General features: G+C 39.0%; 1 protein-coding gene across 1 annotated transcript in view; it reads left to right on the top strand.

Moving 5' to 3' along the window:
- Positions 1–3170, top strand: part of TMX4 (thioredoxin related transmembrane protein 4) — a gene marked incomplete at its 5' end in the record, with an annotated part of 42115 nt that extends 38945 nt beyond the window's left edge. Inside the window, 2 exon segments of the mRNA XM_014592000.1 lie at positions 332–395; positions 1535–3170. Of these exon segments, the coding sequence (XP_014447486.1) occupies positions 332–395; positions 1535–1905 (435 nt within the window).
- Between the last annotated feature and the right edge of the window lie 13142 nt (positions 3171–16312).

The following is a 16312-nucleotide window of genomic DNA, read 5'->3' as shown; positions in this document are numbered from 1 at the left end:
TGCTCAGAATAGCGTTTTAAAAAGACCATTTTGGACTTGGCCGATAATACCCATTTTCTTATATCTTGATATCTCTGTTTATAATAAGCTTCTGTAGACTTTTGACTTTGTGACCCCCATTCTAAATTAGTTCTTTTTTTTTTCCTATTTTGTATCATATTTGAAAAGTAGGAAATTCTTAATTATATCCATGTCTTTTTTGAAGACTTTTGAGCAGTTGCTAATTGTTCATCTAAGAATATCTAGTTATAGAAGGAAGACCTAATTTTGTGGCCTTTTGAGAATAAATGTCCTATCTACTCACTGTAAACAGTACTTTTTCTCCCTATAGGTCTTGGTGATAATATCAGAATGTTTCTATGTACCACTTCCAAGGCATTTATCTGAACGGTCCGGTAAGTATAGGTTCACCTGATAGAGTGTTCTGTAATTCTGTGATGTGCTCTTTGCACACGTACAGATAGTGGATTTCTCCTCTGATTTGCCAGTTGATCAAACCGTCACCACCACCAGATTCCTTAAAATAGATCCTCTAGATATATCTGACCAAAAATTATTTTTTACTGCCTCTCAAATTAGGGAAGATTTCATTTTGGAGATTGTATTTTTTTTTTTAAGTATCTCTTCATTAGAACTGGAATGAGATGGGATTGAGGGGCTCTCATTTACTGAGTGTGTTAGTAACTCTCCTAACTCCTTTAAAAATTGCTTCCCAAAGTACTTGCACTGCTCTATACTGCTTCTGGGGTCGATGGCTCTGGATTTGCATGTCTTTATTCTTGAATATTTTTGAGACTTTCTATAAGGATTTTTATAAGATTTTATAATTTTGTTGAATTTTATATGGGAGCTTAAGTAAGCTGATATTTTGTTTCAGTTCTGAAGTTTCTGAGGCATTGAGATTTCCAAAAATAGTTTAAAATATATTGATTCTTAGAATTCCTAAAAGTGACAGGAACTGAATGTAAAGCATGTTAGTGGAAAAATAATGGAAATGTATTATTAGTTCATGTAACTGGAAAGTCCAGGGACATTCTGGCTTCAAGCACAGCCCAAGTGATGTTAGGTTTCCGTTTCCATGTGACTGATTGATTGGCTGACAGCCATCCCAATTCAGATTTTATCAGTTTAGCAATTCCTCAAGAAAGAGAGAGGCTTTTTGTTTGAACTCTGGCCCAGAACTCCTGGAGAGCATTCTGGCTCTGCTTAAGTCTCATTTCTGAACCAGTCGTCATGGCCTGTGGGTCACTGAGCCATCTACAAGGTGCCAAGTATACAGCATGAAGGAATTTCTATTCTCTCTGCCCACTGCTCTGCCAGAGTCAGCATGGTCAGTGAAATCTCCAGAGAGGGATGGAGAAGCCTTGGACAAGACCAGGATGCTAACCAGAAGAATCTATCATGTGATACCATGGTTTCAAGGTGGAGGAAACTGTCACATCCCCCACTTGGTTCATTTCACAGCTAAACATACGAGGTCAATTGCTAAATTGCGATTGTTTATTCAAAGGACATTCCCCTCTTCCCTCCACAGAGCAGAATCTGAGACCTGAGGAGGCTCATCGGGATGAGCAGTCGCAGGACGCAGAGGAGGAAAAGGATGATTCGAATGAAGAAGAGAACAAGGACAGCCTTGTAGATGATGAAGAAGAAAAAGAAGACCTTGGTGATGAGGATGAAGCAGAAGAAGAAGAGGAGGAGGACAGCCCAGCTGTGGGTGTAGATGAGGAGAGAAGTGAAACCAATGACCAGGGTCTCCTGAGAGAGGGGACTGTAGCCCAGGGGGAAGGAGTCCCTGGCAAAGCTGAGGAGGACTCCTCTGAGCAGTCCCATTCAGCTGACACAGAGGTGGTGGAGGACTCATTGAGGCAGCGCAAAAATCAGCATGCTGATAAGGGACTGTAGGCTTAATGGCGCTATTTCCAAGAATATAGACTAGAAGAATATGTCATCTTTCCTCTGGTCTGTGGTTTAAACCAAATCTTTAATTTTTCCCAAATGAGCAAGCTTCACTCTTAAAAGATGATTTCTAGTCACGTGGTCTAATGGCAGTAAGCCTCATGCATACTAAGGAGAATCGCTCAGCCTGACATTGGAACACAGAAAAACAAACGTGGTGTTAAGATTTGTTTGGGGATTTAGGATGGGAACTAGTTCGTTTACCTGAAACTAGAAAATCTCTACCAGAGGAGACAATGCTCAGCCGCATTACACCTTCTAGAAAAAAGGCTACAGGCCCTGCAGAATGAAAGCAAAGCAGCTTTTACTCCTAAGCATCTTCAAAAGTATAGCAGAAGTCTTGCTTCCTTTTTTTTTTTTTTGGTGTAAAGTGTTTATCTTTCATCATACTGTAAGAAATATCAAGCACCACAGTGCATGAACACTTTTTTTTTTTTTAAACAGAGATTGAGGGGCCCCTGGATAAAATTTTAAAGAAAGGCTTGGCAGTCATCCCAACCCTCAGAATCTCCTTTGTTATGTGTTATTTCTTACCATTAAGTTTTCCAACTCTTCCACCACGGGCCTGTGGATTTCTGCTTCCTTCACATTTCTCTAGTAAGAGGACTCAGGCGGTAGCCAGGTTTATATCAATTGCATTTATTTTGACTAAAGGGTTTAGATAATCAGTAACCACAGACCATGAAGCCTTGACTACCAAGCATTTTTGATGAAGCAGTGTAACCTTTGGAGATTCAAAAGGAAGTATAGGTTTTACAGGACAGATTTTAAAAAGTTCTTTTTTTTTTTTTTCTAAAATGTGACTTTGTAGAAAAAAATGTTTCTTTAGCAATATTCTTTTTGAATTCAGAATCCTTCCTATCAGTCTTTCCTGCACAAGGTATTCTTGTGAAGAACACTTGAATACTTTGTTTCCATCTCAAGGGGGCCCTTGAGTCACTTCAGTAATATCTGAAAAACCATTTCTGTTTTTTCTTCATTGATGTGCTTTTGGTGAAAGAATTAATGAAACTCAGTATCTGTAAGTGAAAGATTTGATTTCATTTCCATCTTCCTTAATCTTCTAAAGAATTGTATCTTTGTAAATCTCTCAATACTCAATCTACTCAAAGTACCGAGGGAGTCCAATTTCCTTAAAAAATCATCCATCTACTTCTTTCTTACCTGATTTATATCCCAGAATAAATTCTTAAAATTGGATTCCAAGCATATGAAAGTTGCCTGATGTTGATCCTATGTCCCTTGGGTCCAGACAAAATAGTAAGAAGTAGAGGTTTATGAAATCCAAAAGTTTCTGTCATCTCTGAAGAGGAATGTGCAGTATATTTTGATCTGACTATTTAACCCTTTCTGTGTATCAACTGCTAACTCTGGTTCACTGGTGGGAAGTTCTAACACTCTGCCCTTCTGTGGTTGAATGAGGCTGTTGCAAGCCTTGCACAAAGAAGGCTTTTCTTCTGACAGAATCAAATTTCAGAGATGTTTATTTATCACCGTTTCCATTCAGTTACCTAACAGTCACCTACCGGTACAGTGAAGTGTGTTAAGCATTGCCAGTAACCATGGCCCTCCCTCAGACAGCAGTGCAAGTGCAGGTCGGAGCCCAGCACAGAGCGAGGCACTGGGAGAGCCTGGACGTGTGCTGTTTCTGCCCCTTTCACTACACTGGTCTCTGACACATCCTTACCCAGAGTGCTACAGTTCTGAGGGTGGGAATTCCATCTCCCTGGTACCTGGAAATTTTCTGGACCTGAGCTGAGCTGGGTCTGCCATCCTGTCACTGGTTTTCTTTCTCTCATGAGCTGAAACAAAGTTTTCAAAGAACAGCAAGTTCACAGGTAGAAATATGAAATGAGAAAGGTGTCATAGTTTGGATTTTCTTGATAGTTTGAAACCCCTCCCCCCAGTTGAAATACTCATGTTTTTAAAAGTAGAGTTTTTTTGCTACATGAAAAAGCATGAATAGTCTCCTTGGGACCAGCAGATGGTGTAATGGTTACATCACTGGACTCCCACATGGCCAACGGTAGTTCGAGTCCTGGACCTAGAGGCTTGAAATTCATGCTGGGTGCATGTGCATGTGTTCCCAAAACCCTGAGAAGAGAATGAAGGGGCAGGGATTGTGGCATGACCATCCCGCCTGGGGAGTGATTTCTTGCTTTCTGTCTCTGGGGCAAGCACACACACCCTATAGCAAAACTTTATCCAAAAAAAGAAAAAGAATACAATCTTCTTTGGCTTTTATAAATGTAAGGCTGATTTTCACTTAGGCCCTAGATAGTATCTAATTATATAATATGAAAAATGTATTTTCTTTATCGGCAATACTTTTTTAAAAATTAGAGATTGGGGTCCAACAGGAGGCCTAGTGGTTAAGGTGCAGGAATCCCACCTGGCCAACCACAGTTCAAGTCCCAGACCCAGTGGCTTGAAACTCATGCCATGTACATGTATGCATGTCTAAAACCCTTGAGAGGAGAATGGAGGAGAAGGGATTGCAGCATGGCTTTCCCCTCTGGGGGATGATTTTTCTTTTCCTCTATCTACCTTTTTCTCTCTGGCAAGCACATGCATCCTATGTCAAGAACCTAAAAAAACCAAACAAACAAAAAAAACAAAATAAAAGAGGTTAGAACACCCTAGAGAAGAAAATGCATTAAAAAGTATGGGAACAATTTTTCCTTTTTTAACATTCTGACAAAAGTGTTTTATTTTTTTTAATTTAATGACCTGATAAATACACATGTAATTTAATTTATTTCCACTTGGTGCCTTTAGGTTTACTTCCAATACCTAATGAATATAAAACTAAAAGAAAAAGTGAACATAAACTAATCTAACCTTTACATCCAACTAGTATTTCAACAGGGTTTTGTGTTTGTTTGTTTTTTTCCTGTATATGATATATTTAATCCATAAGTCAAGTGCATGGAGACACAATGTTGATCTTAAACATTAAAAACAATCATGCTTTCTTCTAACTCAATATCACTTTTTAATTCCAAAATGGTACTTTGTGTAAATTAAAACGAGGTGAATGAAATGAAGGTACCTGGAGTTTGGAATGGGTGGCACAGTGCAGATTGCTGGCGCAGGGTGTCTTCTCATCGCTTAAGGAAAGTCTAAAACTTCTACTTTTCTTTGCATCTAGATCTGCTAAGCCAATTGAACTTGCTTAGAGCTTGCATATTGAAGCCTGCCCCACTCCTTTCTTTCACTTTGAAGTATCATCATTGACTGAGGTGAGGGAAAGGGCCTGTTAGTCCACAGGGCCTTGTGCCGCTCAGGCACATACTTGTAACCCATCTTGTGCATGTGCTCCCTGTCTGTTATCTTTTACCTCCTCCCCCCCTTTTTTTTAAACTCAAGATAACTCTAACAGTAAGACGTAAACAAGCTTCATCTGGTTTGGCTTTTAACAGTGGAGAAAGCCACATTTCGACTTACAGTCAGAAACGCTCACTCATAGCTGTGATGTTGCAATATGATCTGCCACGTGTATGTCTGTAGAACCTGCATTCTGTAATACTTTGGGGGCAAACGGTAAGCACGCTCTTTAAGGCACATCCTTCGCAGATGACTTATTACCAAATCTTGTGGCAGTGGAGCTTCCTGTTGCTCCCCAGGATGGGAAACTCTTTGGGGGATCAAAGAAAAACAAAAACAATGGGTCATTGGAAAAGTCACAATGCATTTTTGCATAGAATAATACGTCCTTGTGACTTTGGATGAGCTAATGAAAAAGTACAAATGATAGGGTAAACCTGAAAGTTCAGCATAAAATTAGGGGCAGGAGTGAGAAACGACAAGACTGGTGTTTTTGCTAGTATCAGTAGGTTATCTGTGTCTTCAGCTCAATGCTGCAGTGTTTTTTCTGCCAGTATTATAAATGTGTGGTCGATCCATCCTGTCACATATACCAATGTTGTGGAAAGTATTCTTGTAAATCTTCTGTGCCAACAGAAAAGTTCCTTCTTGTGTAATATCTCTTTACCTCAATTGTACATTTTGATCCTCTCAAAAAGGTTATAGTTTGCTTTGAAAAGCCAAATGTGGAATGATGAAGTCTGGTGGAAAACTGATGGGGCAGCTTTTGGAAGTCCTTTAAAGCAGGAGGTTCCACTGAAAGGACTCTGATGGCTGCAGGCCTGGACGTGGCCCTCAGATGGTTAATTCTCAATACAGTTTTATGCAGCCTGTGACACTGTATCCGTGTAACTTATACCACTTTGACAAGTTTCCTGTGTAGTTTAATCGTATCTGTCGCTAGGCAGTTTATTTGTGGAAATACATTTTTATACAGAAACACTGCTTATTTCTACTGTAATACATTGTGAAATTATTTATTTTCTCTGTAATAGTCGATTATTTAGCTCACTGTATTTTATTATTTTTCATTCATGTATTCTTTGCTTCCTCAAACAGCATCTGTAGCAACTGAAATGAGAAATCAAGATATGTGTTTCAAACCGTACATTGCCTGAATTACAGATCACTTGAACACAGAATTGTACATAATCCCTGATCCTGTGTTTTCCTGTTATTGTAACTTTCTATTTGCATCAAAACATGATAGTGATGACTAAGTAAAAACCAAATGGTGTATTGCTTTTCATATATTTTCACAAAAGCCATTTGCTTAAGCAGAAAAAAATATATATTACTTTGTTAAAAAATTAATTTTCTTCTGTGTCTGTCTTCCATTCAGGCTGTTCATCCTCTCTCCCCACCCCCCTCAACTTGGTGAAATCCAAACCGTTTGCCCTTTAGCCGCTCTGAAAGTGCATAAAATCAAGGAGGAGTCCCCAGACCCAAGAAAGGAGGCTCCCATTGTGTTACCTATAGAAACTCACTGCATTTTGTCCTGAGGTCTGGGGTGGCCAGATAGAACAGATGCCAAGTGATAAGTGATGCTAATCTTCCAGGATGCTGTGGGCTGACCCATGAGGACTTTTAATTTTAATTTTTATTTTTATTCATTTATTTTAATTTGACCAGAGAGAGACACATACACACAGAGAAAGAGAGAGAAGGAAAGTAAGAAAACAAGCCACTAGGTCCAGGATTTGAACTGCGGTCGGCCATGTGGGAGTGTCCCGTGCCTTAACCGCCATGCCACCTGCTGGTCCCCATGACCCATGAGGACTTTTACAAGACCATTCTATACCTCACTGTGTCCACCAGTGAGGTAGTGGGAAAGCAGAAGGAGATGAGGTGACCCCAGAGACTGGAATGACACAGATCTGATTATTTTGTCCTGGAAGAAGGTAGAGGTTTGTGTGGTAAGAAGAACATTATTTCCTTTGCATACCACCAAGCCCCTCCCTCAGAGACACTGACCCAGAGTGCTCATTTGCCCTTACAGAAAAGCGATGATTCTATGCTCTGTCTCAGCCAAGGTGGACTTGGTTTTCCATCTTGGTAGCAAAACCTACAGCTTTTTAAGCCAATACTGATTTGCAAAATGTAATCTCCTGTCTAGAAGTCTCTTTAAAATATACTCTATAATACTAGGAATTTGTTATTTGAACTTGTGAACTTCTTTTTCATTTATTTATTTAGAGAGATTTTTGCTATAAGGCGCATGTGCTTGCCAGAGAGACAGATAGGAAGCAAGAACTCACCCCCCATCCCCAGGGGGATGGCTAAAGCGCCACCTGATGGTGAGTGGTCATGTTGCAGTCATTTTTAACTCCTCTGCATACATATGCCTGGCATTTTTCCCTAGCTGGGCAGGATTTGGTCTGTGGTTGGCCATGTGGAATCCAGCTTTCTCTACACAGCTCTTAACTGCTGCACCAAGGAGCCAGATCAGAACATGTGAACTTCTTGAGACTGGTAACTGTATTAGGCTAGTCAAGGCTGTGGTAAGCCCCTGATCACAGGGGGTTTTTGGAGCAAGAGTCTTATTAACCGCTCTGAGTCCAAGTCGCCTGACTCAGGCAACCCAGGCAATAGTGGCTCTGCTTCATGCAGGGCTTTCTGGACTCCTGGTCAAGAGATGCTTTGGTCTACCATATGGCTTCTAAGGCCTCTGTACTTATTTCTATCCCAGAAGAATGGGCACATAGGAGCATCCCTGGGGTATTTTAAAGCCAGGCTTCTAGGAGGTACATGTGAATCACTTCTGTTCACGTTTTTCTATCAGAGAACCTAGCTGAAAGGGAGGCTAGGATGTGTAATCCTAACATGTGCTTAAAGATACGGGAATTTGAGAGCTAGTAATCTCTGCCACAGAGACTTTATCTTACCTACCTACCTCTGTGACTTTGGCATAGAATAAGCTGATGAGAAACTTTAGTAGGGTAACTGCACACCGGACAGGAGGGGAAAGAATACGTGTGGATCCAACATGTGGTCTTCTTCTGAATTTGACCATTATTAGTTATCAAGATAAAGCTTTTAAACTGTGAACATTGTTATTTGTGGAATTTATGTTGAATTTAAAAAGATAGCTATTAATAAGTGAGATAGTAGTTAAGTTAGTAAGTGGAAAAGTTAAGAGAGGCTTCGTGAGCTTCTAGAAAAGGAACTTGCTCTAGGCCAAGGATTTAGAGAGTATGTGAATCAGGAGGAAAAAGACCAGGAGACAGAGATGATATTGGGACCCCTCAGGTACACACAAGAAACTCTTAAGCTAAATGTCTGGGAAAATAGGACAAGCATTTATGTACAAAGGAGCTAAGCCATCAAGGCCTTATTTTATTTAGAAGGCAGTGATGCAACCACAGTTTCTTACAAAGCTTTGCATGGGCTTTTCCTCCCATTTCAATATCCTTAATACCCAATCACTAATTAAGAGATCCGTAAATCTTCCAAAATATGATTCTAATTAGTAGACATCCGATTATTCATACTAACTTAAACATTACCCTTTGGAAATAGTTAAGCCATCAAAATTCTTGGTGTTCTTTTGTCCCTATCTGAGCCCTTCCCCAAAATTATTATAACTAGTTACTTGAGTAGAAATGATAGCCCCAAGAACATTTGTACCTCCAAAGGACAACCTGCTAGGTCGCAGAAGTACAGAGCTATCAGTTCGGTAGCACATGCCAAACTCTAGCTCTCTGCGCAGTAAATCCTGAGCAGGAGCCTAGTTCCAGGTTGACCATTTAATTTTTTTTTTTTTTTTTGGAGAGGTTTTCGCTATAGGGCGCGTGCGCTCGCCAGACAGACAGAGACATAGAGACAGAAGGCGAGAAATCACCCCCCAGGGGGGATGGTCACGCCGCAATCCCTTCTCCTCCATTCTCCTCTCGGGATCTTGGGCACGCGCGCACACGCGCCCGGCGTGAGATTTAAGCCACCGGGTCCGAGACGCGAACCGTGGTCGACTACGTGGGAGTCCAGCGACATAGCCATTACGCTAACTGCTGGTTCCCTACTTTTAATTATTTTGACTGTTAACGTTATACAGGATACTTTAAGACTGCTAATATCCTTGACTATAGATGAGAACCAGCTGTGGACAAACCATATAGTTGTAATGTGTTATCAGTCACTCATCCCACCTTCAGAGCCTTTATTCTACTGATACTGGAAAAATAAGAATTAGCTTCTTCTAAAAGAGCAAGTTGTCTTTCTAAATAATAAGATAAGGTGATCTCTTTTTCCTCTATGCTTTTCAATATATATGAATAATACTGGCATTTGTTTTAAAGCTTTCGGTCTGCTATCATGCCATAACAGAAGGATAAGTCCCTTGTCCTTTGATTCATACAATCCTAGTAATAAGTTAAAGTAATGATCTCAAGACACGAGCCCATGACTGCTCTTGGGAGGGATGGGGAAACTGCCTCATTCATAAAACAAAACCAAATGGTCGTTTAGAACCAAACCTCAGTCAAGAGAGATCTTTGTATAAATTGTACCAAAGGAGTTTATTTATCAAAGGAATTTTTTACATGGTGGTATTTCATAGATGAATGATGAGAATCTCTAAGGAGGATTTTAGTCTCTGGCATTTCCAAACTTACTTCACAAGTAATATTGTGGAACATAAAAGTTGGAAAATTCTCTCTACAGAAACTAGAAATGTTGGCTAAAATATAACACACACACATAAATATATATGCCTTTTTTTTTTTAAAGATTTCTTTGCCATAGGGCACATGTGCTTGTCAGAGAGACAGAGAAATGAAAAGTGAGAAATCGCCCCCCCAAAAAGATGGCCATGTTGCAATCCCTTTTCCTCCATTCTCCTCTCAGGATTTCAGGCAAGCACACACACATGCCCAACATGAGTTTTAAGCAGCTGAGTCCAGGATTTGAAGCCTGGTTTACTATGTGAGAGTCCAGTGACATAACCATCGTATTATTTGCTGGTTTCACTAATAATTTTTTTAAAGTAGAACTGGGTTTAAAGAATGTAAGGAAAATTCACAATAATCAAACATCATAAGACAGGTAAACATCACCTGAGACTACCCTGCAGTGGTGGAAGTGCTGGAGAGCTGATGTTCTAGATAACCAGGAAATGTAGATTTTATTGGTCATATAGATGAAAAGCTATCATAAGGTAGGGAGTTGTAGCCAAAACTATTGAGTCATCATGTCATATTTTTCTATGCAAATAACACTTGATGACTTTTCCTTCGACCCAGTACATAAAAATCCCTGGATAAGTCCTTTCTGAAGTAAATAATTGGTTCTAGCATATGAAGATTGTAAGGAAGCTTAACTGTCTGGGCCTTGTCTGGGTGTTGAAAATCAATCAACCTCCCTGAGAAATCATAATAATAGGACTGATCTTATATAACCATGAGTGTAAATTTGTGCTAGTTTTATAGTCCCCAAAAGCTCTAAGCCAAAAAAAGATTATAAAAAAGCTAATGGGGGTTGGGCATGGGAGGTGTGCTAGTAGAAACAAACACAAAACTGCTCTTGAAAATATACTCAGCCTGGCTTAAACTTTTCTGTAGATGAAGCTTCTCCTGAGATGTACTCACAACTGAAAATTACAAATCATGCAAGGAAACTTCATTAGACAGAGAAGTAGACTTGCCTATGTCCTTAAGATAATAAAATTATAATTTAGAAAATTATAAAATAGAACATTTTTATAATATAGTTTTTAGAATACTAAATACAAAACATGAAAGAATAAAGCACTTTCCCCCCAAATAATGTATTTTAGATACATCTATCCTGCACATATCAGTAGTTCAATCATTTTTTATTGGTATATAGTATCTTATTGTATGACTATATGACAGGTTGATTATCCATTTTGCCATTGATAGTTGTAAAGTGTTTCTATTTAGCTGGTCCTTGGAGTATTTTAATTGTGAGATACTCCTTGGAGTATTTTGCTAATAATTGTGGGGAAAAATGCCATAATGTTATAAATGTATTCCCTAGTATTTTTTTATTTAGAGAGATTTTTTGCTATAGGGTGTATGTCCTTACCAGAGAGTCAGAGACAGACAGAAAGTGAGAAATAACCCCCGGGCTGGGGGTGGTCATGCCACAATCTCCTCTCCTCCATTCTTTTGGGATTTTGGGCATGCACACACATGAGTTTAAACTGTCAGGTCCAGGACTCAAGCTGTGGTCGACTATGTGGGAATCTACCATAGAATGGTTACAACAATGTAACCATGGTTACAGCAATGTAACCATTCTGCCATCTGCTGGTTCCTTCCCTAGCATTTTTAAAGACTTACCATTGTATCACCAAAATGTAACATATCACCCTAGAAGGGAGCAAATGCTTGAAAACACAGACACTGGCATGTGTCTTCAGAAATTAAATTCCATGTCTACCACTTGCCAGTGTATGCCTCTTGTTTACTTGTTTATAGTGGGGATCATAAAGCACTTCTTTATCCACTAGTGAAGATCTACATAATTTTTATCACCCCTCCCAATGAGGACAGCTAGAAAAACTGCTTAAAAACATACACACACACACACACACACACACACACACACACACACACATATATATATAATGTATATAGTTTTAATATAGTTAGTTATTATATATATAGTATATGTATCAAATACTATATATGTGATATTTTATCTATTTTAATGTTTTCTACTATTTCTGGAGAAAGATTCTCCACAAATCCTTTCTGACAGAGATGCCCCACTTCTGTTTCTAAGGTGGTTCTCACGGCATAATTAGTTATGGAACTCCAGGAAAGAAGTAAATACCAAATAGCACTGCCAGCATTTTTCCTCGTTGAGAAAGGAGATGAGCAGGAAGCCATGAATATCTGTGTGTCAAAAGGAATTGTGCCTGTGTGCTTATTATACTTTCCATCTGCAGCCCCCAACTTCTCTTGTTTCTGCTAGGCAGGTGAAAATTCCTGTCAGGCACTTCTCATAGAAGGAGCTGTCAGGCTCAGTCACTTCTGCCAAAATTCAGCATAGTGCTCTCCTCAAACACTGGGGACAGAAAATGGGAAAATTCTCTGATGGCCAACATACTTAAACTTTTCTGTAGATGAAGCTTCTCCTGAGATGTACTCACAACTGAAAATTACAAATCATGCAAGGAAACTTCATTAGACAGAGAAGTAGACTTGCCTATGTCCTTAAGATAATAAAATTATAATTTAGAAAATTATAAAATAGAACATTTTTATAATATAGTTTTTAGAATACTAAATACAAAACATGAAAGAATAAAGCACTTTCCCCCCAAATAATGTATTTTAGATACATCTATCCTGCACATATCAGTAGTTCAATCATTTTTTATTGGTATATAGTATCTTATTGTATGACTATATGACAGGTTGATTATCCATTTTGCCATTGATAGTTGTAAAGTGTTTCTATTTAGCTGGTCCTTGGAGTATTTTAATTGTGAGATACTCCTTGGAGTATTTTGCTAATAATTGTGGGGAAAAATGCCATAATGTTATAAATGTATTCCCTAGTATTTTTTTATTTAGAGAGATTTTTTGCTATAGGGTGTATGTCCTTACCAGAGAGTCAGAGACAGACAGAAAGTGAGAAATAACCCCCGGGCTGGGGGTGGTCATGCCACAATCTCCTCTCCTCCATTCTTTTGGGATTTTGGGCATGCACACACATGAGTTTAAACTGTCAGGTCCAGGACTCAAGCTGTGGTCGACTATGTGGGAATCTACCATAGAATGGTTACAACAATGTAACCATGGTTACAGCAATGTAACCATTCTGCCATCTGCTGGTTCCTTCCCTAGCATTTTTAAAGACTTACCATTGTATCACCAAAATGTAACATATCACCCTAGAAGGGAGCAAATGCTTGAAAACACAGACACTGGCATGTGTCTTCAGAAATTAAATTCCATGTCTACCACTTGCCAGTGTATGCCTCTTGTTTACTTGTTTATAGTGGGGATCATAAAGCACTTCTTTATCCACTAGTGAAGATCTACATAATTTTTATCACCCCTCCCAATGAGGACAGCTAGAAAAACTGCTTAAAAACATACACACACACACACACACACACACACACACACACACACACATATATATATAATGTATATAGTTTTAATATAGTTAGTTATTATATATATAGTATATGTATCAAATACTATATATGTGATATTTTATCTATTTTAATGTTTTCTACTATTTCTGGAGAAAGATTCTCCACAAATCCTTTCTGACAGAGATGCCCCACTTCTGTTTCTAAGGTGGTTCTCACGGCATAATTAGTTATGGAACTCCAGGAAAGAAGTAAATACCAAATAGCACTGCCAGCATTTTTCCTCGTTGAGAAAGGAGATGAGCAGGAAGCCATGAATATCTGTGTGTCAAAAGGAATTGTGCCTGTGTGCTTATTATACTTTCCATCTGCAGCCCCCAACTTCTCTTGTTTCTGCTAGGCAGGTGAAAATTCCTGTCAGGCACTTCTCATAGAAGGAGCTGTCAGGCTCAGTCACTTCTGCCAAAATTCAGCATAGTGCTCTCCTCAAACACTGGGGACAGAAAATGGGAAAATTCTCTGATGGCCAACATATCAGATTTAGGGATTAATCATACTCTGCATCCTCTCTCACCGTCTGGAGAATCCAGTCCTTTCCTCCTGTCCCTGTTTGTCAGGTAAGGAAAGTTGATTCAGCTGCTAAACATCCTCACAATGGAGGCCACCACTATGCATTCCTCTTCTCTATGACAGAGCTAGTCTGCCAAGTTTGGGCAGTCAGGCTTGGGGTGGTAGGAGGATATGGACTCACCCATGATGGATTCTTCCAAATCTCTCTTTACAAGAAACCTGCTTGCATTGGAAGCAAACTGGTACCCCGTTTCCAAGAAGAACTGTCTCTGTGGGGTTTTGGATTGGGGTTTGGATCTTGCTTATGCTCAGGACTTAAGATAGAATTCCCTTGCTATCACTTCCAGCTCCCTAAATCTGCTCAAGGTTTCTCTCTAACGTGAGCCTCATTGATAATTCAAAAGGCCATTACAATCCATTCTTTTTCCTCCTTCAGTTAGGTCAACTTCACCGATAGTGAGCATTCATGGGTCTCTTGCAGTGGAACTCAAACATAGCAAATCATGGCTCGCTCACCTATCTGCTTCAACCAGATTTGCCAAGCTTCATTTCATCCCTCCTGGCAAACATTCTACTTCAGGAATTCTTCCATCCACTTAGTTCTTATAGGCATATTCCCTCAGAACCGTCCATAATGTTTATGACAGCTTCTCAAACTTCATCTTCGCAGGTCACCTTGCTGTAGGATGTTAGGTGCTGCATCTTTTTACTTTTGTGTCTGTGTATCTTTGTGTCATTTTAGTTAAGTACTCAAATCATGACCCAAAGCTTTTGGATTTGACCCTACTTTGGCATTGCATTTTCCACAAATTTCTCAAGTTTCTGGGAGCTATTAGCCTGTTCCAACTGTTCCAAGGTCTATGAAGTTGACTTCCATGGTAGCATCCAGATCCCTTCAGAAAGACAGAAAGCAGATCGGTAGCTTTTGACTGCTCCAGGTAGAATTGACATAGGCTGCTCTTCTCTGTTAAGAACAGAATAAAACCTCTTAAGAAATTGAATGGCCATGGGTCTGGCAGGTGGCATAGTGGTTAAGACATTGGACTCCCACATGGCTGATTACAGTTTGAGTCCCGGACCTGGAGGTTTGCTTCCTCAGTTTCTCCGTTTTTCTCTCTCTATCATCTTCTCTGATCATACTAAAAAAATAATAACAATAAATAAATAAAATTAAGTAAATAATTTTTAAAAAGAAATTGGATAGCCATTGAAGCTGTCTTTAATGTCCATTTTATAATGTCATGACACAATTTTTTCTTTTAAAGATAATCTCAATTTTAATGCATTATATTTGCTTCGTAAATCTGATATCAGACTGAAATTGTGCATCTCCCTACTCCCCACCAGACTGCAGTTTGTATTTTATCAAAGCCTTGACCACATTACTCTGGATTTCTGGAGTTGTTTCAAGAACCTACATTTCAGTTCCCATTTCATTGTCCCAAGACTCTTGCCTTTGTGCCAAAAACACACTATTGATTCAGGTAATCATTTAGCTAAAGTGTAGTTGGGTATTACTGATCCAAAGACCTACAGTTCCACCCTCAGAATATGTCCCATCTAAATTCAGCAAGTTCACATGGTCCCATCATTCCAGCCAACAAAACTCAGCCCAGGAGACAGAAACATAAATAATTAATTTGTCTTTGAAAAAACTCAATTGTTTATCCAGACTAATATTTCTTAAAATCTCCACTCATTTCTTTTATTCTCCTATCTCATACATATTCTTTATTCTTTATTTTCTTCTCTGATGAACATTCCCTTGCATTCTTTGTGAAGAGTACTTGACGTTTTTTTCCTCCACCTTCCCCTTTCTTTTCATGTCTCATTTTTTCTTCTTTCACAAATCTCAACCTTTTGTACTACAAGTCTTAATTAATTAATTAATTAATTAATTAATTAAATTAGCTCTCCTATTCTCTTCCCATTAGTTCTGAATTTGTATAAGGTCTAGGCAGAAGTGGGTAAGACAAAGGAAGGGACAGGACAAAGCTCCTTTCTGGTCACAGAAGAGAGATCATCAAATACTCATAAATTAATATGTTGTCCCTGCCACAAGGAAGTAATAATATTATAAGTTATAGCTCTTTTCCAAATTGGATGCGTTGGGCTTTCAATCTAAAACCTAAAATAAAACCACTAATCTCACTTCTTTTCTCCAAATTTACTTATAGCAGGCTTCACATTCAAGTGAAAGATATTATAGTGAGTTCTGAAGCTTACAATATTAATTCCCTTCAGGTTTGCCTGTCCTCTTGAAGGTGAGTTAGCCTGGATGATATGAAAGAAGAGCTCATATTTGCTGCTTCAGCATGGGAAAGAATTTGCCTTCTGTTTCTCTTTCCC

This window comes from Tupaia chinensis, unplaced genomic scaffold (assembly GCF_000334495.1).
Source record: "Tupaia chinensis unplaced genomic scaffold, TupChi_1.0 Scaffold000633_1, whole genome shotgun sequence".
NCBI classification, from domain to species: domain Eukaryota; kingdom Metazoa; phylum Chordata; class Mammalia; order Scandentia; family Tupaiidae; genus Tupaia; species Tupaia belangeri.
This window is presented reverse-complemented; position numbering and strand designations above follow the sequence as displayed.